At 40.2% G+C, this 25,295-nt stretch overlaps 5 protein-coding genes across 5 annotated transcripts; 3 read left to right on the forward strand and 2 right to left on the reverse strand.

Annotated features, from left to right (window-relative positions):
* Positions 1–10: 10 nt before the first annotated feature.
* Positions 11–4,189, reverse strand: chrac1 (chromatin accessibility complex subunit 1). Its single transcript, XM_034095045.2, has 3 exons — positions 3,927–4,189; positions 3,230–3,356; positions 11–910 (listed from the first exon to the last, which is right to left on the reverse strand). Exons 1-3 carry the CDS (start codon positions 4,086–4,088, stop codon positions 825–827), a joined length of 375 nt encoding a protein of 124 aa, XP_033950936.1. The 5' UTR covers positions 4,089–4,189; the 3' UTR covers positions 11–824.
* A 717-nt stretch (positions 4,190–4,906) lies between these two features.
* gatad1 (GATA zinc finger domain containing 1) lies at positions 4,907–7,743 on the forward strand. The gene is made up of 5 exons (XM_034095042.2): positions 4,907–5,385; positions 6,039–6,161; positions 6,264–6,323; positions 6,458–6,641; positions 7,331–7,743. Exons 1-5 carry the CDS (start codon positions 5,206–5,208, stop codon positions 7,519–7,521), a joined length of 738 nt encoding a protein of 245 aa, XP_033950933.1. The 5' UTR covers positions 4,907–5,205; the 3' UTR covers positions 7,522–7,743.
* An 885-nt stretch (positions 7,744–8,628) lies between these two features.
* On the forward strand, positions 8,629–15,427 carry LOC117454774 (protein naked cuticle homolog 2). The gene is made up of 9 exons (XM_034093947.1): positions 8,629–8,723; positions 8,819–8,845; positions 8,925–8,998; positions 12,301–12,355; positions 13,168–13,259; positions 13,526–13,621; positions 14,365–14,497; positions 14,773–14,913; positions 15,021–15,427. The coding sequence occupies exons 1-9, from the start codon at positions 8,699–8,701 to the stop codon at positions 15,425–15,427; spliced, it is 1,050 nt and encodes a 349-aa protein (XP_033949838.1). The 5' UTR covers positions 8,629–8,698.
* Positions 15,428–16,131: 704 nt separating this feature from the next.
* lrrc14b (leucine rich repeat containing 14B) lies at positions 16,132–19,786 on the forward strand. Its single transcript, XM_034095150.2, has 3 exons — positions 16,132–16,575; positions 17,454–18,079; positions 18,808–19,786. The coding sequence occupies exons 1-3, from the start codon at positions 16,300–16,302 to the stop codon at positions 19,487–19,489; spliced, it is 1,584 nt and encodes a 527-aa protein (XP_033951041.1). The 5' UTR covers positions 16,132–16,299; the 3' UTR covers positions 19,490–19,786.
* A 506-nt stretch (positions 19,787–20,292) lies between these two features.
* On the reverse strand, positions 20,293–23,694 carry uqcrb (ubiquinol-cytochrome c reductase binding protein). The gene is made up of 4 exons (XM_034095151.2): positions 23,590–23,694; positions 22,425–22,493; positions 22,119–22,285; positions 20,293–20,486 (listed from the first exon to the last, which is right to left on the reverse strand). Exons 1-4 carry the CDS (start codon positions 23,606–23,608, stop codon positions 20,409–20,411), a joined length of 333 nt encoding a protein of 110 aa, XP_033951042.1. The 5' UTR covers positions 23,609–23,694; the 3' UTR covers positions 20,293–20,408.
* Between the last annotated feature and the right edge of the window lie 1,601 nt (positions 23,695–25,295).

Here is a 25,295-nt window from a genome sequence, read left to right on the forward strand (position 1 = left end):
GCGACATAAATTATCAGATGGCCTGAATCTTTATTTTAATCTCAAATCTAAACAATACATTAGCAAATAAATGAGGAGAATGTGTTATATACACTTTAAATATTCACATATATAGTGTGAAGAAAAGAAAAGCGGCATGTGTATTTTTTACTTTCAAGTATTTATGATAAACTACCCGTTACTAATACATGGACAATATATTTAAAAAAAAAAAAACTATTATGTATAACTTTGAATCAGGAACATCAGCATATTTCACTTGTTTGAAATCAATGTTTGATGGCATCTTAAAACGGAGACATCTGTGCACCAGCTGTGTGGAATGGATTTCAAATATGTGTTGGTCTGTTGCATGGAGTGAGCCCATACAGGCCTGCAAGTTGTTATCTTGTATATCACTTCCCTCCTCCTAAATGTTATACATGCAAAACAAGCACTAAATGTGTAAGACATTGCTACCAGAAAACCTTCAAGAAAATTGTTCTGAAATACTAAAATGTTCAAAATCTTGAGTACTGATTGCATTATGCTTTATCTAAGTATGCTTTGTTTTGGCCATTGTTAAATTCTAGATTTATGGCATCAAGTATTTATCTTAGACAGTAAAGCTCCAGTATATGAACGTGAACTCTTGAGTCTTCACTTGATTTCACATTTGCCCTTAGTGGCTGTACTTTCAGTCCCATGTGCTCTAATGTCTTTCTTGAGCCCTACAGCTTAACTCTGTCAATGTATTTTAAAAGCATTGCAGTGCCCTCAATAAATGACAGGATGTGCACATTTGATAACATTTGTCCAGATGTGAAATGCAGCCAGTGTTTCTTTTAAAAGTCAGCGTTGTCTTCATCTTCTTGCAATTGCGCCAACGATTTGAGGTAATCTCCAGCCAAGATCTTCTTTGGTAGGATATCTGTAAAAGAAAAATATTACACTTATGTCAAACTTGGTGTCACAGCCAGTCACCATGTATCCACTGTACTCTGCTGACCGTTACAATGCATGGAGCCAAACTGTGTTTTCAGCATCTAATTGCTGATAGATTATTGTCATAAGTATAATGTGGCGTTACAAAAAACAGCGATAAAAACTGCTGCAGAAAATCAATAAGGCTTGCCACAAATTCCATTACTGATCAATCTAGGCCAGGGGTCTCCAACCTTTCTTCATCTGAGAGCTACTTTGAAAAAATGAAGGTGGCCAAGAGCTACTTTCATCACATCGCTTACAGTTATTCACATAGCCCTCATCAGTTGAATTAAAGTGGACCTATCATGCTATATTTGAAACATATATTGTAGGGCCATAGTACCTATATAAAACACGTCTGTGAAGTTTTTTTTTCAAAATACCAAACAGATCATGCATTTTAGCCATGCCTCATTTCACTCTATTTGCTCTTTTCCAGCCCTGTTTTTGCAAGGGCTGATTCTGCTTTTGTGGCAGACTACGGCGCCACTTACAGGCCTGGCATATGTACTACAGTGTCTCCAGCTCTTTCGAGCGGTCTCCCATTCCCTTGATAGGTGGAGAGTTGCCCATATAGGCGGAGCACCCCTTTTCTGACGTCAGAAAAATTCAAATAATAATCAGCTCCGTTGCAGCCCCGTTTTTAGAGATTTGGGAATGGAGGAAAAGAGAGAGGGTTGTGTTTTCTGACACTTGGTGAGTTCCCTGACACACTGGGGACACATATTCATGTATAAAAGACGTACAAAAGTGCATTTTGCATGATAGGTCCCCTTTAAGCTATACTTTTGTACACATGTGAAATTGCAATACCTAAAGCTTATCAAAAATCTTAACTTCACATCAAGGTCCAAGAAAACGAAAATGTCTCACATATTATTATGGCCCACATAGTAAGTACATCACTGAAAATTCACATAAATGTCCTTAACACCACCTTACAAGCATTTCACTATTTTTTACAGTTAGTGAGATGACTGGCGCTGCATGGAGTCCACCATAGTATGTATGCTGGAGTGTACCCACTTAGGTTCACTCTAATAGTCATTTAAATGTTCATCAGTCTGTCTTATTCTGTATTTAGATTTCATTCATGTCAGAAAAAGCTGCTTCACAAAGGTATGTAGAACAGAACCAAATAAAGCAGACATTTTCAGTGCTGCTTGGTGCAAACTGAACATTATTTTGGAGATCTCCACAGGATTGACACTGAACAGTTGTTCAGCCATCTTTTTCTTCTTCGTCTTGACATTACATTATAAACCATAATAAATTAATTGTATAGGTCTAGCCTCCCTATATCTGTGTGTGAAATTGTTCCATCCTCAAAAACTAAAAACTAATACTTCTGCAGTCTAGCTGCAGCTTCTAGCTATGGTCTTCTGTTAAAAAAAAAGACACTGAATGTCTTGAATGTGGCATCACACACATGACTTAAAGGTGGGGTAGGTAAGTTTGAGAAAACCGCTCGAGATACACTTTTTGTTATATTCCATGGAATGCTCTTAACATCCAGATAGCAATGAATAAGTGCTTTGACAAAAAAATCCATAAAAAAATTCATCTGTGGAAGCCGTAATACTGTAAAAAGCACGACCAATCATTTTGTATGGCCTACCTGCCTGTCAGCCTTCCATCTGTGCACAAACTTATCTCGTGCCCTCATTGGTCATGTGCGTGTGTATTGGAAGGGAAACAATTCTAAAATAAAAAAACTTTATTGTCCAGCCGCGGCCGAAAAATCAATAAGCAACCTTACAATGCTAAGGTGGTTCGGCCACCTAGTTAGGATGCCACCTGGCGCCTCCCTAGGGAGGTGTTGCAGGCACGTCCAGCTGGGAAGAGACCAAGGGGTAGACCTAGGACCAGGTGAAGGGATTATATCTCTTCGCTGGCCTGGGAGCGCCTTGGGATCCCCCAGTCAGAGCTGGTTGATGTCGCCAGGGAAAAGAAAGTTTGGGGCTCTCTGCTGGAACTGCTACCCCCGCGACCTGACCACGGATAAGCGGGAGAAGATGGATGGATGGACTACGCTATAATCGATAATCGAGCGGCGAGCTACTGAAAAGCTGCCCCGATCGACGTGTTGGAGAGCCCTGACCTAGGCAATAGGCTCATTATAGACATATACCTAATAAACTGTTGCATACGTTCTGGGAGGTTACAGGTTATTCCATCAATGTTTCAGAGGTAAAGGGTCAGTAGTGTCCAACATTACATGATACAGAAAGTCCCTGCATGTCAGGCTGTGACTGTGTCTCACCTGTGAGAAACTGGAAAGTGTCGTTCTCCTCTGCGGTGTTAGCCAGGTCGCTGTATGACAGAGATTTGGTCTCTTTCCCTGCTCTGTTGGTATATGAAGACACAGCCAGGTGCTGCACAAACAGCTCCTGCAAAAACACACAAGTCACAATAAGTGGAGCACGAATGGAAACTGCAGGTTACAGTCAGAGGTGGAAGAAGTACTCCAATCTTGTAGTAAAGTAGTACAAAGAGTAAAACTACCAGGGTGTAGCAATACTCACCCTGGTAGAGTCAAATGTTACTCAAATAAAAGTACAAAAGTATAAGGATCAACATATACTTGAAGAACACATTATGTAAATTGGCCTTGTCAGAAAAAGACAGTGTATGTTTTGAGAATAATTTGGGAAGCATTAATATGTTAATCAAAGCTGGTATAGGTGCAGGTGCAGCTAGTTGTAATCACTTTGTAGGGTCGCTAGTGAAAGTTACCAGGTGTAACTTAAGTCTTTTAAGTGTTGTTCACATCATTAATCCAAATCTGCAAAGTAAAGGTATTAAGTACAGTATTTGAGTAAATGTACTTCGTCACTTGACACCACTGTTTACAGTTATCAGGGTAGCTAGCAGCAGCGGGCTAATCCCTGTTAGCAGCAATGAATGGTAGGTTAGCAGTGCTCAGTGAAGCGAGGATGTAGCCTCTAACTGCGGCTTACTGTAGCCTTGGTGGTGAGAAACAGCGCGTCGTGGTTGATGCAGGAGACATCCGGGGAGCTCTTCATTATCAGCCTCACCCTGGAGGTCGGGAGGGAGAGGGATTTTTTGTTGGTTGACGTTTGGTCATCGTCTTTGTCGGGAGTATTTTGAGACATCTTCATGAAAACACGGCGCCAGACCGACAGGCGGAACTTTTTGTTTTGAACAGTGACGAGTTTCTTCTTCTTCAGTGTTACTTTGCTGTTGGCGGCAGTTTTACTGGAGTACTGCCACCTGCTGCTAAAGTACGGTGGCCGACACGTAAAGGGTTCACTTGAGAGGAAAAACATATTTTTGGTTCAAAATGGTTTGTGTTTGTGCGTTGAATAATTGCATTCATTCATTACAATCAGTGGTAAAAAGTAACTAAGCACATGTACTTAATCACTGTATTACGAACACAATATTGAGATGGTTGGACTTGTATTTGATTATTTATAATTTATTTAGTACAGGCAGGAGACACAAATAAAGGATACAACAACAATGTAGGGGAGATGACATTCCCATCTCACAAAAAAAATAAAAAATACAATAGTAAAATAACAGTTATAACACACATTATAAAAAAACAAAAGAAACAAATTAAATTATAAAGTTAAAAAAAATATGTCAGGGGAATAATGTGTTTTACTGCTTTGCATGTCTGACAGCTTTAGATCAAGGTTTTACAGTTAAAAGCTGATACACCTTGAAAATAATACATCCCGTGGAATATATTTTGCAAAAAGTTAAACAAATTACAAGAAGGCAAGAAATATTCCCAAACATAAGAACTAGCGCTGTAGGGCACATTTGAAGTACATCAAAAACATAACAGTACAAATCTAACATGTTTTAATGCCTTTGCCTTTTTTAATAGGTATAATTGATATTTCTCCAACAAATGCACAGATCCCTCCGGTCCATTGGTGGCGCTAGAGTAGAGCCTCTCAAACCACAGAAGAAGAGTCGATGTCAAAAGAGGCAGAAGAAGAAACAGTGGCGCTAGCAATGGCGGTATTTTGGCTGCAAAAATAAACAATACAGCTTGAAATTGATACTGTCGTGATAATACCTTTACATCAAGTAGTAAAGCTTGTCCTCGGAGGTCTATCTGTAGAAGAAAGCAAACATCGTCATCTCTTTTGGAGCCATTTGAAGCTGCACATCCCTGTGTTGTTGGTGCAGCGAGCAGCCATCATCTCATTGTTGAGGAAACATTTCTGCCTTATCCTCTACGTATCCTGACCATTAACGATGCCACTGGGTTTGAAACCGTGTTGTGCTGTCTGCAAGACAAACTCTTCGTCCATGTGGAAGAAAGGAAACCAGGGGGAGATCCTCTGTAACAACTGCACAGGAAAGAGCAGCAGCGGCGGGGCCACCGGACCCTCCATGTCCTCCAACACTCTGCCCAGCAATGGCGGGGGAAAGCAGGTTAGTTACTGTCTGTAAAGGGGCCTTTCACTTTCAATGTTTATCTTGTTTTCAGCTTGTATGTTGTAGGTATTTTCAGGGAGAACCAAACCCTGTCACAACATTTTAAATCTGTTAGGGACAACGTTTTTTTGTTGACATTTTCAATTCACTTAAAAGACACAACGTTTACAGTAAGTACAGTCAGGATGTATTTGTGTTATTTAGATGTCTTCCATAGGATTTCTTTATCTATTTTATACTTACTCAACTTGTTGTGAGAGACCGAATACTTGACATTATTTTTATATTTAGTCTTGTTTGGTTTTTTTTACCCTAAAATGTATTAGACAAAAAACTGAATGTCCCCATGCCAGAAGACTAAATAAAAATGTTATAAAAGGAAAAACACAACAGGCACAAACGGGAACAGCAGCATAACAGACTGTGATGTATAGGGAAAAAACTTAACATAAGCTTGTTTCATTTTTGGGAAAGTCAAAAAGGTTCTGCCCCTCTTTGTTTTGTATAATCTTTAAATTGGATGTTTACATTTGTTTTAATTAATATTTATTAGACACAGTTACCAATCAATTACTCAATAATCATTAGTAATTTGTTATAGATAAACAGTGAATGGAGGCTGCTTGCTTAATCTTTTGTGTTGCTTTTAGTCCAAGCAGGAGATCCACAGGAGGTCGGCACGGCTGAGAAGCACCAAGTACAAAGCTCCTGCCTCTGAGAAGAAGGTGTCAACTAAAGGAAAGGGAAGAAGACACATATTCAAACTCAAAAATGTAAGTAAGAGTAAGATTTCATCAGCGAATGCAGTTATTTCTGTAGATTTTGTGCTTTCCTTAGAATTTCTGTATTTGACCCTGTGTGTTCCTTTTCCTCAGCCAATCAAAGCACCAGAATCAGTTGCTACAATCATCACGTCAGAATCAGTATTTTATAAGGTACAGCGGATTTTGCTTAACATCAAAAAAGATCATAGTAATAGTAGATCTAAACCTTTAGCCTGTGACACATATGAGACCAAACTGGGTCATTGTCATTGTTAATATCTATTTTGATATATTTGTATCCACAGGGTGTTTACTACCAGACAGGAGATGTGATCAAGGTAACGGATGAGGAAGACGGGAAGCCGTACTATGCTCAGATTCGTGGCTTTGTGCAAGACCAGTACTGTGAAAAGAGCGCTGCACTGACCTGGTTAATCCCCACACAGGCCAGCCGCAAGGACCAGTTTGAACCTGGGACATACATTGTTGGTGAGAAATAAAAATTGTAAATTTTCCATTTATTAGACAAATTTTAAGGGATACAAAAATGACACATTTTCTTGTTAGTTTTGTTTTTTTAGAATAATCTTGGATAAATAGTGGTCAAGATCACAGACAAACACTTTGTGACTACTACCTTAAGTAAAGTTGTGTTTGCATTAGCAGTTACTTAAGGTAATACATTTTAAATCTTTTTGGGAATGTTGCTAAAGTTTCCTAGTTTGTAAGACTGCAAATATATAAATATTTTTTTAGGGGGTCATAAGCTTAGTCCCCATTGTGTGGCCTCATTCAGCAACAGATCGTGACTTCATGGACTATTATTTTCCTCACAATCTTGGCGATTATTTCTTAAAGAAGAGATGTCATAAACCTATGTTTTCACACACGCACACACACACACACACACACACGCACGCACGCACGCACACACACACACACACACACACACACACGTTGAGTGCCTATCAAACCCACAAACTGAGAAATAAGGCAACCCCATCAATTATGTTGGCTGCCTCAGTCTGAAAACATTGGATACAACAAGACTTTCAGATTTTGCTTCCCTAACATTAAAGCATATACACACTTTATAGTACAAATCCAAAATACCACAAGTATCAACCTGAAAATTAGCATAATGTGTGACTTTTCAATAACTGTCTGTTTTGTATTAGGTCCAGAGGAGGATCTACCCAGAAAGATGGAGTATCTGGACTTTGTTTGTCACGCCCCCTCTGAATACTTTAAGTCACGGAGCTCCCCATTCCCCACCATCCCCAACAGACCAGAAAAAGGCTACGTCTGGACCCACATAGGACCCTCCGCAGCGCTCACTGCCAAAGAGTCCGTCAGTGGCAGCAGTTAACACGACTGTGATATGGACTCAGTCTGTTGCTTTAAACAGACGTTTGTACATTTATGTAATATAAGAAAATAAATAATGGTTAACCACAGCCATTACTTCAGATTGAAGGCGACTTGTAAGTTGATACAAAGGAAACCATGTGTTACAAGATAACCAGAACGTTGCTTACATACTACTTTTGTATATAATTATAAAAAAGCTCTTTTCCACCATCCTTTTTGTCTGTTTATTTTCAAGAAAATTGTATTTATGTATTGGAATAATAAACTGTTTTTGACAATGTTATACCTTTTTGATTTAATTTATTCTTGTAAACGCAATGTTTTTGGCAACAATAATCTTTCCTGCTCGGTTTTATGATGATGCTCTACAGTTGAGTCTGTTTCCTGCAAACATGGAAATGATGATGGGTCCTGGGACTTGGCCAAGAAATCCATTTCACTTTTCACAGGGTTATAAGATGATCATACAGATTTTTTTGATTCAGATTTCAATGTAGAATTCATGCGTTTTACACCTGCCTGCTACTAAATAAAATAAACCTCATACAGCACTGGAATTTCCAGTGGAGTGACCCGAATTACGTTATGACTCATTGAAAAGTGAGCATCCTTTTCATACTTGGTAAAACAACTGTTTAAAATACCACCATTGTTTTTTAATCCATACACAGTTTTTACACTTCTTCAGTTCCCAGTTTAGCTCCTATATGGCTCCAAATATACAAAATGCCACGGTACAGTTTATTGTCATCTGAGTTGTAGCTTTACAATTGCAAGAGGGTCCATCCCAAGCATGTCAAAAAGTACTTTGAATCTTTGCGTTTCCTTAAATGAGAGAGGAAGAGAGAGATATATAATTGTACCCCTACTTCTTTTATTTTGCATAATAAAAGTGAAGTCGTTTGTCTAAAAAAACAAAATCGATCTCTCCCACTTTTTCCCTTGGCTTCCTTCAGAGAGTGCTTCAAGCTCCGAGTTTAACCAAACAGGAAGTGCTCAGCGGTTAATCCTCTGGCTCTGCCTCTTTACTCTTTGATTTCTCAGTCCGATTTTTAAGCTCACCTCGTCTGTGTATGAATTTCTGCGATAGTGTACCGGTGTTTGTTCCCAAATGACACAACAATATTGCCCCTCATGGATTGTACTTTTTGTTGATCCAATGAAAACGCAGGAATATGGGTAAATTCCAGTCCAAACTTGGTGAGGCATTTTATTTAATCGCAAATTGTTTTGGACTTTTTTAAAGCGCTTTTGACTTGTAGCCTTTAATAGTTTCTTTTCTCCTGTTTGGACAGCTTCAAAACGTAGACACAGTCCTGAAGGTAAGTCAACCAACACAGCAACTTAATAAACAACATAACTTTTTTTTTTTTAAATGCGTTTACATATTCTTTTATGCAGGTGGGAGTTTGGCTTCCAATGTGCTGACCTGTCAGAGAGAGCTCCAGCAAATCCACAAAACTAAACTAACCAAGGTAGGAGACGTTTTTTTGTTTTCGTCTTTTCTGTGATTACAAAAAATTCTTCATGTTATTGGAATAAAAAACAAGCACAACCAAACTGGAGTATTGCACAAAAACAGATCCCATACTACTTAATTTTGTTTTCTATGACACTAATAATTTGTATAAATTGAGATAGTCTTAGAGCTGGCACAGTGATGAATGGAAACAACATGATATTAACCACATGATAAACAAAGCCAAGGGCTACAGATTATATTGATAACATTGTGGAAAATGTACTTAGATTTAAGATTGCTGAACATGAGACAGAGTTTTGGGAGATTTATTTTCCTGAATCAATAGTCAGACTTTGGATTTGATTTATTGAACAACTTCAAATAAACTCTCTACATTTGTAATATTTAATCACACATTACTACAGTATTTTAGGGCGCATTTATCCTCTGAAACATCTTCTTAAATGCCTGAGAGTTATACATAACATTTATAAAAGTCTGTTCCCATACCTAAGAAAAAAAGCAATAAAAAAGCACAGGCATTCCCGGCCTCTTTATACTGGTTTATTTCAGTGCCAACAGCTTCATCCTTGTTAAGCCAGTTTTGGGATGAACAGTATTTGCTCACATCACATTAGGAGACATAAAAGGTGTTGGGAGGTGGTCGTATATTTATTCTTCCGCCCTTTCCTCCTCCATCTCTATAAAGAGACTTGCAAGTCTGTGAAGTGCAACACAGCCACCCCCTCAAAACAGCAAGGTCTTTATGCACGACCAAAAAAAAAAAACCTCCACATCTGGTACTGCTTTCCTTCTGCAGTCGGGCAAACTGTAGGAGGGGGGAGAGGAAAAAGATGTGGGAAAGGGGTGTTTGGTTGCGTAAATGGCATCACATTTACACTACTAGCATTAATGAAGCAATCACGTTTGGATACTGTTGAAGACAAGAGAAAAGGTCTTATTTTATTAATTAAACATGTCAAATATAAATTCCTATATTAACCTTAAACACACTGATTGAAGCTGTGTTGTCAGATTTTGTGGTGAAAGTAAACAACCACTTCTTCTTCAGTGATCTTTTAGTACAACGCCTAAAGTCATGAGATGTTGTTCTTTTTACAAGTTGTGTTGTTTCAATGTTTATTACATTTGATATGTATGTTTCACAGTTTGGAAAAAGTTTATTCTGCCAAGTTGTTTAAACGCTTGTCGCTTGTTCTGTGCTTGTTAATGGCAGAGATCTTTCTGCCATTCGATTTTCCAGCCTAATTTAGCTTCACACCCCACCACTGTAGAAACGGAAAAGACATGTCATTTTATGTGACATTTTGTATTGTTTTCCGTCAGCTTTATACAATATGCTATATAAAGTAGTGAGCCAATACAATTATAACCTCTCAATTACCAGCGATGTCAGTGTTGACCATAATACTTCCTGAGAAAACACAAATGTCTACGTGGGTGTGCATGCATGTGTACAAGTAAGGCTGAGTCACAGTGCAAACTGTTCATAAACACTCTGTAAACATTGTAACATCCATGGGAAAACATCATGAGTAGTATTTTTATCTTTACACTTCATATTTGTCATAACTAACGCCCAGAAGTGTTCACTTTGACTTCTACTGTTCTGCTTGTTATTTAGTTAAAGGTAGGAATCCACCTCAGCCCAGTTAACAACCTTAATGTGTTATTGCCTTGAGTCTGCACATGTTATTTTAAAGGATGAAAAGGTTGTTTTTTGTGGTGATATTTCGGCTCAAATTCCCCCTAGAAACCCGATTTGTTTATTTACATACCCCTTCAATTAAAAACAACACAGAACAATCATGCATCGTAAAAACTTAAAGTGACCAAGTGGCAGTATTAAAAGTGGTAACATCAACATCACAACAGAGCATGATATTTAGCAGTATTTAACAATGAAAAATTACTGTAAGATAAATATACCATAAAATAACTTAATGTTGGTTGCAGAATATCCTAAATAGCAGCATTGATGATGGGTACAGGGGAATGTTTTTTTCTCCAGATTTGTGGTTATTTAACAGATTAAATAGTTGTTTCATTCATTTGAGTTCAATCAGCTTGTTTCAGTGTTTTTTGTATCACAAGTCAGAGCAGCATGTTGTCATGAAAATGAGAGTAGTAAACAGAGCATCATCTTGTATCTCCATGTTAGACATTACCGCTGAGACAAAGGCAACTATTGTTCAGCTGACGGTTGAGTCTTTGTGATATCAGGACACATGCTTGGATGGTTGAAGTACAATGAGGGCATACAACAAAAAACACGATTTCATCAGGCACCTTTCTGCTACCTCTCACCGTCTTTCACTTGTAATCCAACCCAGCATCAAAGCTTCCCAGCAGGCAGAGCGTGTCTGAGGGGAGGGGAGTGTGTGGAGGGAGATTAGTGTGAGTGTGAGGGTGCAACCATCTTATCACTCTTGCTGTTGCTCATCTGCAGATCATCAGTGCAACATAAGTGATGGATTGTCCTGTTGACAGATAAGAAAAGTCTTGCTGCTGCTTTCTCTTGTTTTGACTTGTTTCTAGAGAGGAGCGAGAATGAATCATCAGAGGTTTTTAATTCACTGAAATGGATATTACTTTTAAGGTTTATAGTTTTATAATGGGTTGTTATAGGTAACTTAAACGTTTGAACATGGTGTTACTTATGCCGCTTGCCTCCAGGAAATCTGGCTTTTAGGCAATTAGTCAACTAATTGCCTGTTTTGGTTTTTGTCCACTTGGATTCCTTCACTCGGTTAGTCATTTCTTTATACTTTGTAGTCATGCTGAGTGAAGTATTAGTATCAACAAACTATAACTGTGAATTCTTAGTGTAACACAACTCAAACCTCCTTTAGTCAAGCACAGTTCTGCTGGCTTTTTGGTTTTACATTTAATGATCATATGAAACATCACGACACGTCAGTTACATGTGATGGGGGGGGGGGGAAAGGCCAAGATGTCGGCTGATAAAGGAGGAGTTCCAGCTGGAAATGTCCAAAGTAAACCTCCTTCTGATGCCTCAATGTCTCGTTTATTTGATTTCTGCAGGAAAATAATGAAAGAATCCCATCACTGTCATATCTGATACAAATGTAATTGTCTTTAAAGGAACTGAAGAAGAGTCAGTGACAGTCTTTTAGAAAGACCCCACAGATGTTCAAGGATTGGCTCAGCATTGCTCACATCTGGAGCTCAATCTCAACACTCATGGGACTGAAAAGCCCGTATTGGCTTCCTCTCTGCCTTCCCTCTCCTACATGTGTGCTCTCTGCTAATTCAAACGTTTGTGTTTTACAGAATTTGTATGTAGAATTAAGGGCGAACAAGTCTGACCATAAGTGCAAACTGAAAGGTGAGTAAATAATTGCACCATTGTTGTTTCATTGTTGTTTTACTTCCATGCTGACACTGCTATTAATGCATGCTACTATAAAGGGCTTCATTATATTGTGTAGATTTTGTGCATGATCTGAGATGTTGAAATCAAATGCATCTGTTTTATATTTGTGTGAGAAAACTTCGACCTTTGGATGGACAGCGTTCAGTTTCCTCTCTGCTGCCAAACCTTTATTGAAAACAGAGCTTACAACAAGGAATACATTCATTGCAGAGAGTCTATATGGTTTGTTTTGAAATTGGCTTTTATGTTCTCGGCCCCTGCAGCCTGGAAATGCGTGCTAACAGATTGTTAGCCAGATAGGCCGACCCCTATGAGAGCTTTTTAAAATTAAGTGGCGGTTTTGGGGGTTTATTCAATTGGAATTTGTAATTACTTCCTTTGCAACATCTGTTTCCTCCTTTCTGTTTCTCCAGGAATTTTATTCTGTGAGTTCATGCTGTGTGTTTTTCAATATTTGGGTTTGAAACACTGCCGCTATCTTTGCATGTGCTCCTCTTGGAAAGCAACTTTTGTAAGATTTCAATTGTCCTTTACCTGGTTAAATACAGGTTGAATAACATATTTGAATAAACTATAGGTTTTTCAATATTTGTGTGTTTGAAACACTACATTTCCGCCATCTTGGCCAGGTCTCCTTTTGGAAAAGAGCTTTTGTAAAATTGCAATGGGACTGGTTAAATCACTTATTTTAATAAACATATGTACCATGAAACTGTGATTCTCCTGGGATATGATAGTTTAACCGCTTACTGTGTGTTGTTTAGATGTTCTACCACCAAAGAAGACAGCTGATAGAGGAAACGGCATCCACCTCCAGGTCAATAAACAGACACAGAAGAAGAGCAGCCATGCTGGTGTGAGTTAATCTCCATATCTCTGTAACATTTGCAAATTCTACATACATGCGTGTACTGATTACTGTGAGATGTGTTTGGGAGAACTCTTTGTAAACTCATCTGATACTAATCAACAAGGTATTTTATAATTGCAAATGGTTGTTTTACCAGTTCTGAAGTCTCTATTGGTAAACTCCCACACAACCCAACTCAATGCAACCTTTAATTCTCTCTAATTAACTAAATGTCTTTATAGCAGTAACAAGCTTGTTTTCTGCACATGCAGCTCACAGAGTGTAACATGGTGTCTGATGAGGACACTCAGCAGGAGTGGGTGTTCACACTGTACAACTTTGACAACAGTGGCAAGGTCACCAAAGAGGTAGGTTTTGCATATTGTTTTAAATAGCTTGCCTTGTACACTGTGAAAATGTGTGTGTGTGTGTGTGTGTGTGTGTGTGTGTGTGTGTGTGTGTGTGTGTGTGTGTGTGTGTGTGTGTGTGTGTGTGTGTGTGTGTGTGTGTGTGTGTGTGTGTGTGTGTGTGTGTGTGTGTGTGTGTGTGTGTGTGTGTGTGTGTGTGTGTGTGTGTGTGTGTGAGTGCGTGCGTGCGTGCGTGCGTGCGTGCGTGTGTGTGTGTGTGTGTGTGTGTGTGTGTGTGTGTGTGTGTGTGTGTGTGTGTGTGTGTGGCCTAGCATTACTATACTTGTGGGGACCTGAATCTGTTTACACAGTCACATGTGGGGACTCGCCTCCCTTATGGGGACAAATTGAGGAGAATCATTAATTTTAGGGTGAAGACTGGATTAGGGTAAGGGTAAGGTTTAGGGTTAGGGTTAGGCATGTGTTGGTTATGGTTATGGTTAGGATAAGTCTCCAGGAAATGCATGTAAGTCAATGTAATGTCCCCTGAAGTGATGTATACATGGTGTGTGTGTGTGTGTGTGTGTGTGTGTGTGTGTGTGTGTGTGTGTGTGTGTGTGTGTGTGTGTGTGTGTGTGTGTGTGTGTGTGTGTGTGTGTGTGTGTGTGTGTGTGTGTGTGTGTGTGTGTGTGTGTGTGTGTGTGTGTGTGTGTGTGTGTGTGTGTGTGTGTGTGTGTGTGTGTGTGTGTGTGTGTTGTCTGCAGGACATGTCCAGCTTGATTCGCTCCATCTATGAGGTACTAGAGACGTCAGTCAAGCCAAACGGAGGCCCCCCACCTCTGAAGATAAAGCTTGTTGTAACTCCGTCAGCTGACCCAGAGAAGATCTTACTAATAGGTGAAAAGAAGGAGAGAAAAACTGTGGATATTAAAGAAACACTTTTCCACACAACCACCTTGACTTTTCGAAATATGTTTTCCCCACATTCTTCTACTGTGAACAAATATTTAAAAGGTTTAAGCTGTGTAGTTTTACTGTTGTTAAACCTGAGCCCCCTTTACTTCAATTCATTAAGACTTTTTCTTTGATTTGTTTGTTCATCGTGGAAGAACATACATCTAATGTATATGAATAATCCAAGGTAACACTCCATTTAATTCAATTCAAAACAGCATCACAGGAGAAGACAGCATCCCAGGAGGCAGGGAACCCAGTAAGAGGACTTTATTGTGTGGATGAAAACATTGAGCGCAGAAACCACTACCTGGATCTAGCCGGCATTGAAAACTACACGTCCAAGTTTGACGGTACACGTATAACTTGTACATATCACAATACAATCCCTCCTTTCCCGAACTGTTGTATTTTAACGTCTGGTGTTACATACGATTAAAGTCGTTCTTATTCCTGTTTTATCCAGAATCCGCTACCCAGGAGCCCAGTCAGGATACTTGCTCAGCTCCTAAGCACCGCCCTGTGTTCAGCACAGTGAACTGCATGTCTCCTGGAGGCCAATACACCCCATATTCCCTGAAAAGCAAGGCCATGGGAAAGGACAGGCATGGAGGTGATAGAAAGTCCTGCAGGTTACATGGCGAGCACCCTGCTTCCTGGTGCCATCCATCTCAGCCTGCAGCACACAGCGCCCTGCAGCGCAGTCACAGCAGGAGGCTGCGCACCAGGGGACACGAGGCTGCCTCCAGACCCCCGCCTGAAATACCTTCAGACAGTCAGCCCTCCTGTGGAGCCCCTGCTTCTCAAACCAAGAGACATGAGCACCATCACGAGCACCATCATCATCATCACCATCACTACCACCCTTCGTAGAAGCATTTTAAACACATATCAGACAGGTGAAGAGTATGTATGCTATCAACATGAAATGCTTTAGAGGTTAATTGCAACTCAGCATCTTGATAAATCACTTAATTTACATGTTTTTTAGTGTGTGGTGGAATCAGGCTATCTAATGCAAACAAACCCTAAAGATAAGCTCTCTGTGGTCAGTCGTCAGTTTAATGTTTTCTGAAAGCTACTTTGTTTTGGATGCTGAAGATCTGGATTTGATGAGGAGATGGGATGAAGAGGTGTGATGAGGTCTTTGGATTAGCTCTCCTGGGCACTGGATATGATGAAAGGAGGTGGATGGGCTTCAGCATGAACACTTGAAATCACAGCTGACTGCAGGAGAGAGGAGAACCATTTTAAAGTTTGGCTGCAGCACGATGATTGGCTGCTGGAGGTTGAGGTGAAATAATAAGTTAAAGAGAACTGCAGCTGCGGAATGAATTAATATATACCCAGTCTTCCTGAAATAACTTGCGCTGAGCTTCATATAATCATGAGTGCATGGATCCGATGTTGTTCTATTACTGCTCTCACATGTCACAAGTGATCAGTGACAAGTTTTCCTTTTGGAATTTAGATGTTGTTTCTACTTATCTCTTTGGCAAAAGTTGCAAATAGACAGTGTTCCCGACGAAGGACAGGAGACAGCTGTTGCTATTATTAACCTCAACCCTCTTACCCACCACGCGACCCCTCTGCCTCACAACAGCTACCCTGAGTTTAGACAGGTCTACAACTCTGGGACAGACGGCAACAGAGGAAATAACAAAGCGTCAAAACAGTGACCTGCAGAGCTGTTAGACTGCAGCTCTCAACAACAACCACGACTCTGACTAAACAAACCGGGAACAATGAAGACACTGCGGTTTATTGCTGCTGAGGGCTTCGTGCAGAGTGGTCCCAGTGCTCTGGAGAACCTAAACTGCATGTCTTTCAACCTCTACCCGCTCCTCTTCAAGGCCTGTTATCTGCTGGAGCAGGCGGACATGCTGCGTGCTTTGGTGCAGACATGGCCTCTTCCTGTGCTCGACTTACAGAGGCTGCTTGGAGCCACAGCCGACTGTCAGGCGGACCTCACCTCCCGCACCTGCTGCCTCTGTCTGGAGGCCATTATAACTGGCTTAAAGGTACTTTAGTCAAATATGCCTTGTCCTATTTATACTTGTGTTTAAGGGCATGTTCCTGTGTCATGTTTTTCAGTTCTTCTCCTTGTGAACTAATTAAACCTTAAAGCGAAGAAAATATTCCTAAATAATTAGCGTAGTATCCCAATATTTGTGTATATTTTTCAATTATAAATAAGTTAAAGTGGACCTTCCATGCTATATTTGAAAAATATATTGTAGGGCCATACCTATATAAAACATGTATCTGAAGTTTTTTTTTCAAAATACCAAACAGGTCATGCATTTTAGCCATGCCTCATTTCGCTCTATTTGCTCTATTCCAGCCCTGTTTTTGCAAGGGCTGATTCTGCTTTTGTGGCAGACTACAGCGCCACTTACAGGCCTGGCATATGTACTACAGCGTCTCCAGCGCTTTCGAGCGGTCTCGTGTGAACGGACATGTTAGTGGCCCAACCCCCCATTCCCCTGATAGGTGGAGAGTTGCCCATATAGGCGGAACACCCCTTTTCTGACGTCAGGAACATTCAAATCTGTATCAGCTCCGTTGCAGCCCCGTTTTTAGAGATTTGGGTATGGAGCAAAAGAGAGAGGGTTGTGTTTTCTGACACTTGGTGAGTTCCCTGACACACCAGGGACACATATTCATGTATAAAAGACGTACAAAAGTGCATTTTGCATTGCCCTTTAAGTTAATGGAAGCCATATTTAACCAGGTTCTTCACAAATTCAAGATAACAGGGTGTGTCAGTGATATTTAAATGTTCATTTTGTGTTCCTTTAAACACATCTGGTTTAACTTGTTATTGGCTCATGATCATGAATTGTTATAGGTTGACACTTTCAACTAATTTACACAATTTCCCCTTTGTTTTCTATAGGATTATGTGCTGTCTCCTCCAAGAACCTACGCCAAGAACCTGCGTGTGGTGGACCTGACAGGCCTGAAGGATGTGGAGCACCACACCTGCCCCTGCCGGTCCACCCTGGGTCGATGGGGAAGAACCAAGCTCCTGACACAAGTGTGCTTTGAGACCATGGTGACCATGCAAGCCAGCGAAGTGCCACAATCTGCCTTTGAAACCTCTATTGAGGTCCGTCTGAACGGCTTTGTCACGGGCCGCAGCTATGAGCTGGTGGCTCAGGCCTTCCTCGTCCTCCGCTACTGTCCTCTGAAGATGCGCTTTGTTAGTTTTCGGGCTGACACCCTCACTCTCAAGCAGCTGTTTTATATTCTTCGCCTGGCAGAACCTGACAGCATTGAAAAGCTGGAGGTAGTCCACAATGTTCCCCTGCAGGCTGCACACTTGGAAGTGCTGCTGTCCAAGGTGGAACTTTCCAGATTGCAGTCTTTGACCCTTCCAGCCGGGGCGTTGGATGTCAGGAGGTTGGGCCCTGATGACGACATCATGTCCATCATTGGGAATCTGCTGGCCCAACTCAGCAGCCTGACCGAGCTCTATGTTGGCTTCTCCACTCTAACTGGACACATACGCAGACTGCTTAAGTGAGTAGGCTAAAAGGACAGAGGGAGAGATGGAGAAAGACAACAAGGTGTTCTTGTTTGGATGAGGACAAGATGGAGGCTCACATGCACCTTACAGCATCAGGAGCTTTAATATAGCTCAAAAATAATCACCTTTTCCGGGGTCAAAACACGTTCCAGCTTTAAGGCTCTTGTTTAGCAATGGAAGGTATTTTTTATTTTTTTTTAATTGCTGACATGATGCCAGGAAGAGAACAGACAGCCGCAGGTGCTCTTACAGTCAAATGGAAAAAGCAGGAGTACAAAGCACTGAACTGTCAATCAAAGTCTGGTGTAAACCTCACAATGACAAAATGCCTCCCTTATAATAATTAAAATGATGCTTCTTCAATAATAAGGAAAGGTAAAGGGGGATTCAATCAAAATAAACAAAATAGTCAAATAAAGGCAGCAGGCAGTTAGGCAAGTGTTAACCCTTGCACAAATTGAATTACGATCTGTCCTTGTGCAGGTAACCTTGTTAAAACAGAAATGCTAAAATCTTGCTTTAAGTTGCCAAAAGATCAGAATGCCCTGGGTGTGCAATAATCTACCTCACTTAAAGTCTAAAAGCACACGGACAAGTTATCTGCCTGCTTTCCACTATATCAAAGTTGTATTAAAAAGATTTCGAGGCCCGGAAATGTCTGGTACCACTGGGCTTTATCCGATACAAATTCATTCTCTTTACCCCTCTTTTCTTTCCACAGTCCTCTCAACACACCGCTGCAGTGCTTGGATGTGGCCAACTGCTGCCTGAACCGTGTGGACATGACCTATCTGTCCAACAGCCTCCACAGCGAGTTCCTGGTCAGCCTGGACATCAGCGGACACGACATCTTCAGCTCTTTCTACTCCTGTTTCGACAAACTGCTCGGCCGCTGCTCAGCCACATTGACCAGCCTGGCCGTAGAAGAGTGCAACATCGAGGACGAGCACATGGACGACTTCATTCACACTCTGGCTCGCTGTCAGATGCTAGAGGAACTCAGACTACTGGGAAACCCTCTGACCTCTGCAGCCCTGTACAGGTTATTCTCCATGCTATCTGCAGGCTTTCCTAACTTAAAATACATCGAGGTACCAGTTCCCCGAGAGTGCTACTCCGAGGATGTCACTTACCCTCTGGAGGATTCAGACCTCCTGGTGTACAACAACGAGTTGTTTCAGGAAGTCAATGCCCAGCTGATGGGGATCTTGGAAGGAGCAGGGAGAGGGAGTGTGGAGGTGTGCACCCCTCTCATGGGGGCGTACGACCCAGATATTAACGAAACCAGCAACGAGTTGGGAGTGTCCATGCTGCAGTCTTATAACAACGTCCTTGGGGACTTTATTAGTAGCATAACTGAAGTGGACAACAGGAGATCACAGGCTCAGAAAAATGCTGAATAAATTTGACTGTGGAGAGGTCAAGTATAGAGAAAAGGGATATGAACTCAGATTGTTGAGATTAATCTAGACATTGTGGAAAGCACAACCATTGCAGAAATAATTTGTTGACAATGATCGAAAAATCCCAGAAACGTCTTCATTGTAACTAGTAAACTATTATTAAGATATACTATATTTACCGCGTTTTATATCTTTTAGGGTGCAGGTGGGGACGTATTTAAGTTTCAGAGAAAAAAAACACAATTGGAATACAAGTTGTTGATGTACTTTACAAAAAAAAAAAAATTGTTAACATTATTGATCTGTCCTTTCTTTTTTTTATGTTAAAAAAAAAATGGTGATAGTTACATTTGGTTCGGTCAGAGTTGAGAAACATAAAACATCCATGTTTACGCTCTAAATCAAAGCCTTCCTGACCCTGGTGCAAACTTTCGTCACTGTTCCTATTCATGACTGAAGGGAAAACCTGAGTACAGATACACTAGACTTGATTTATCAACACCTCAGCACTTCCTATACGCCAAACATATGTGCAGAGCAGATAGATGTGGCTACTGTAGCGGTTGTGGTAGATACTTGAAGTTTGTCTAGGATTCTTTCTAAACTATATTTATCATGTCTATATTTGTGTTTTAATGCTGTATATAACTGGATTTGCGAATGTGAACAGCATAACTTTGCAACAATCAGAATAGCAAGTATGCTTGTAATGGTTTCCCTTTGTCATACCAATAAATCAAACCTCCAAATACTTCAGTCTACTATCCATTATATTTATTTGAAAAAAAAGACACTTACACATCTTCTAAAATGTACAATTTCTTTAATGAGCAATGTTTTATATAGGTAAGGTTTTCATTTTAAATACTACACCAGGGGACAATCATGCACAGACTGAGGACGAGGACTTCAGAACCATTTAGTTCTTCATCCATTCCTCCTTTTCTTTCCTCTCCTGGACCACCTCCTTCAGGTATGGTGACAGATATTGAACATCCTAAAAGGAAAAGATACGAAAAACATGAGACAAATGAAATCACCATTATCAGAAGACTAATAATTGTTTGATTAGATAGGTGTGATGCATTATCATTAAATCAAATCCAACCAGGGCCGCCTTAATGCACGGGCTGACCTGGGCTGAAGCCCAGGGGCCTACGGAGATCAGGGGCCTATCATGAGCCAATAAAAAAGTTTTTAAAAAAAAGTAAATAAACAAAGTCTTGGCTTTCAGAATATGAAACTTTTATTTCCATAAATAAATACAGTTTTGAAGCTTGTAAAGGGAAGATGACAGCTCTCACTCGCCACTCACTCCCCCTCCCTCCGGCTGAAATTATGAATGTAAGGCGTATAGTAATCATAGATAACACGGCAGGGTCTGTTACAGTTTGTTTTCATCTAGTTTCAAATAAACAAAGTCTTGGCTTTCAGAATATTAAAATTGTTTCGGCAAATTCAGATGATAAATACAACGTTGAAGCTTCGGCATAATTACAAGCTGAGAACGGAGTAACTTGACGTCACAGCAGGCACAACAACAGCCTGTGTTTCTCGTGAGTGTTTTTCCCGGGAAACAAACACAATACACACAAACGCAAAAATACACGAACACACACACTCGCGAGCTTCCCCCAGACCAGTAATCCAAACGAAAATATCTTCCCTCCGTAGTATTTTGATCATTTGCTCCGCTAATCAATCAGATCGATGGATTCCAGAGATTTTTCTCAAACATGATGACTCCGAAACAGTCAGTGGGCCACCACTTAACAGCCAATCAGAATGAGAATATGTTTCACATGTGACTTATTCAAATTGCGAGTGATTGAGTGACAGATGAAGGTTGTTTAGGAGAAAAAGCTTGAGAGTGGCGCTCAGGAAAGGAAACTTTCGAGACAAGCAGCTATTACAAAAAATGCCGAAGCTTACAGGTTATTTTAAACCTGTAGGCCGGGATGAGGAGGAAGGACAGATGAGTTCTGTACCGAGCAGTAGCGGTGCCGGCCGCGGGGCCTCGGAGCCAAGTAGGCCGTCTGGTTCTGATAGCGATGGAGTAGCGGGAGAGGAAAAACAGACAGGAGGGACATTATCTGTTGGAGGAGATGGAGAGGACTACGAGGACTTGCTATGTGGAGGGGAGCCAACGGCAACCGGACAAATACATGAGGGAGGCCCGATACGTCACTCATCTGGAGGAGAGGACCAGGCGCGTGTAGAGTAGAGTGGAGAAGTGCGATCACAGAGCCTGCCGAGGCTATAAATGACTTTGATTTGTTGTTTAAATAGGGGGCCTTAACCTGCCATCAGCCCCAGGGCCTGATGGCAGGTTAAGGCGGGCCTGTATCCAACCCTATAGTTTATTGATCCTTTTTATACTTACTTACACTTGATTATATAAAGAATTCCTTAATTTTTGCATCTAGCTACAAATGGATTTAGCAGGCAAGTCTCTAGTAGGTAAAGTGTGTATTACAAGATTAAAAAAAGGGAAATGCTGCAGCTATCAGCATTAACTATTTAAAACTAAAATGTATCTGTGGCGAATCAATGTCATATAATATAGTGTCTTTACATTAAACTTCACTTCAACCCTTAACAAAAAGACATATGAATACATTTATTGCACCTCTTCAAACTTTGTCCACTGCTCTTTAGGGAGGATCTGCTGCTTCATGGAGAGATCCAACGCTCTCTTCACCCTGAACACCCTGTCGTTGTAGTGGTTCTCTGGGATCCTCCTCAGAGCCTCCACCACATCCGTATCCTCATAGAGCGTGTCATCGCGCATTAAACCTGTCAGAGAAAACAATGCTTTAAAAAGCTGGAAAAGTGTGGGAAATCGATTATAAAATGGCCTACACTCATCCGAGGCAATGATGTTCCCCCCTGTACATTTAAAACAAGTACGTTTATACTCTGACTATTGACTTACCCAGCTTGTTGAAGCCGGCCATGTTGTAATACCATTTGCGGATCCCCATTAGGAGCCTGCCTGTTGCTACTGTGAACATGACAAGAAAAGACAGAAATTATTATTCACAAACCTTAATTTAAACAAGAGCATAATGGCAGGTGTAAGGCTTGGATCAGAATTGAGTTTAACAGCTTAAAAAAGGGATGCAACTACCAATTATATTATTTCATTATTGATTAAACATTTATGCTATACAATTCAGGCAATACAGGATTCTTAAATCCCAAAGCGATTTGTTAAAACATCTTGTTTTGTGAGTCAGAATCTAAAATATGTTGAGATTAATATGATATTACACCTAAAAGAAAGGCAATCTATAATTGAGAAGTTGAAACACAAATTGTCCATTTATCAAAAATAGTTGTCAATTAACTGGTGAAAACATTATAATTGTTTCATTATTCATATGCATCAGATAAAAGGCCCTTTTATTCTGTAACTGTTCTGCTTGCTTGTTATTTTTATTACATTTTAAAATGATCTTAACGTCTTGTATTTTTAAGCCCCTGTAAAGCACTTTACAAATAAACTTTCATAGCATTCACTCAATATTAATTCACTTATAAATGATGTGACTCACCTTTGACTTACAGCGTATTAACTATGTTCACACTACACTATCTGATAAAGACAACAAGTCAAGGATGACAACAATAACGAAAGATAATTTGCCCTTCTGTGATCAATAACATATTCAAGAGCATTTAAAGACAGCAACACATCAGTGGCTGAAATGCTAAGAAGCTAACCGTAGCTGACGCCTATAGATGGTCCAGCAAAAAAACTAACAACGCGATAACAGCTGCTGGTTAAGACATTAGTAAAGGTCTAATCAGTACAAGGACAGCAGAGAGTGTCTAGTAGGTAAATAAATGTGCCAATGTGATCAGAATTAGCAGCTAGCACTATGCTAACTTCAGATAACCCTTAGCCTCAGTTAGCACGGGGACACTAGAGGACACACACAAGTCAAACGCGTCAAAGGCGAATACAGTCAGACAAAATAAGCACGACATAATTGTATATGTTACAATACTATATACATTACGCAATGACACTACAACACACAATGTAGCTTAAGTTTAAATCACAAATGAAAATGTAAAAAGTGCTGTTGATTTACCGGGTGCCCTCGACGCCATTTTTACCACTCAAATCAGCAACCGCGGTGAGTTATTCTTCTTCTTCCTCTTCTTCTCTCAGTTTGTGGCGGGTTGCAAACAACTTTAAGGTACATACCGCCACCTACTGTACAAGAGTGTGTATCACCATATCATCCTATCAACACTTGTGGAATTATGTTTTAAATTCTTCCAATCAATCCTGTTTCACTCAAATACCTTCCTGATAGCTTTTACCCCCTCGCCTTCTGTTCCCAGTATCCACATCAGGCTCCACTCCCTTCCTGCCTCTCTGATCCTGTCTCTTAGTCCCCCCCGCTCTGTTTTGTACATGTTGCAGTGTAATATGATGTGTTCCACATTTTCTTTCACTCCACACCCCCTGCATTCTTCAGCTTCGCTTTTTCCCATTATAAACATTGCGCCGTTTAATCCTGTATGATCCAATATCCAATGAGTCTAGTGATGATGATCTCCTCCCGTCTGTTCCTTTCTGTATAGATCTTTATTATGACTGATTTCTGTAACTTGTGGTATCTCCTCCCTTTCTGATCTTCCTCCCACCTTTTCTGCCATATTTCCATACCCTTCTTTACGGTGGCCCTGAAGTGCAAAACACCACAGCATTTCACAAAACACTACAGCATTTCAGAAAACACCACAGCATTTCAGAAAACGCCACAGCATTTCAGAAAACACTGAGCGTCATTTCTTGACTGGCAGCAAAAACAACCAATCACAGCAGTGCTTCTCTGGCTGCTCTGTCCAATCACAAACAAGAAGTGTTCTCCCTAAGGAATACCCTTTCCGTCCAATGTGAAATGCTGAGGCGTTTTCTGAAATGCTGTTGTGTTTTCTGAAATGCTGCGGCGTTTTGTGAAATGCCGTGGTGTTTTGTGAAATGCCGCGGCGTTTTGTGAAATGCCGTGGCGTTTTCTGATATGCCGTGGCGTTTTGTGAAATGCTGCAGCGTTTTGTGAAATGCTGTGGCGTTTTGTGAAATGCTGCGGTGTCTTGCACTTCAGGGCCATCGTACTTCTTCTTAATTATTGCTTTTCCTTCTCCTTTTCTAAGTGAAACTGTAACGTTTAGTTTGGTTTAGTTGCGCAACTTTACATTAGGTTTTTTTAAACTGCTTTATTGCCAAATATAGCTAGGGTTACATGGTGACGACATATAACCACAAAAGATATGGAGAAATTAATAATAGAAAATAACACATTATCCATTTTTCATGAGTCTTCAAGGCTGAAAATATGTGTTGTATTTATAAACCCGCTTTTGGTTATACAAGTTACTTTTGTGAATGTAAAGTTTTGCCAGGTTAATACAAAGACCAATATTATATTACTGTGTTTGTACTGAGCTGCAGAAATAAAAAAAAAAACAGCACATCTTTGTAAAATAATAGAAATAAGTTGAAAAGTTTTGGGTAAATTATTTTCCAAAAGTTAACAATACAGGCCTACGGACAGCTACAAATTAGGTTACATGAAAGTTCCATCACCAATTCCACACAAAGTGCAATTTATATCAGTGTACTTTCTTTGTATGTGCTAATAATGCTATGCTGGATAGCATCAAAGGAGAAGTTTAAAACAGACATCTCCTGATTTGTAACATTACTGATGTTCAGTTGGATCTTAAAACGTATTTTGGTTAGAATTTTTTTATAGAACGTGATTTGTAAATATTTTTACTTCAATCC

Source organism: Pseudochaenichthys georgianus, chromosome 11 (assembly GCF_902827115.2).
Source record: "Pseudochaenichthys georgianus chromosome 11, fPseGeo1.2, whole genome shotgun sequence".
Lineage (NCBI taxonomy): Eukaryota > Metazoa > Chordata > Actinopteri > Perciformes > Channichthyidae > Pseudochaenichthys > Pseudochaenichthys georgianus.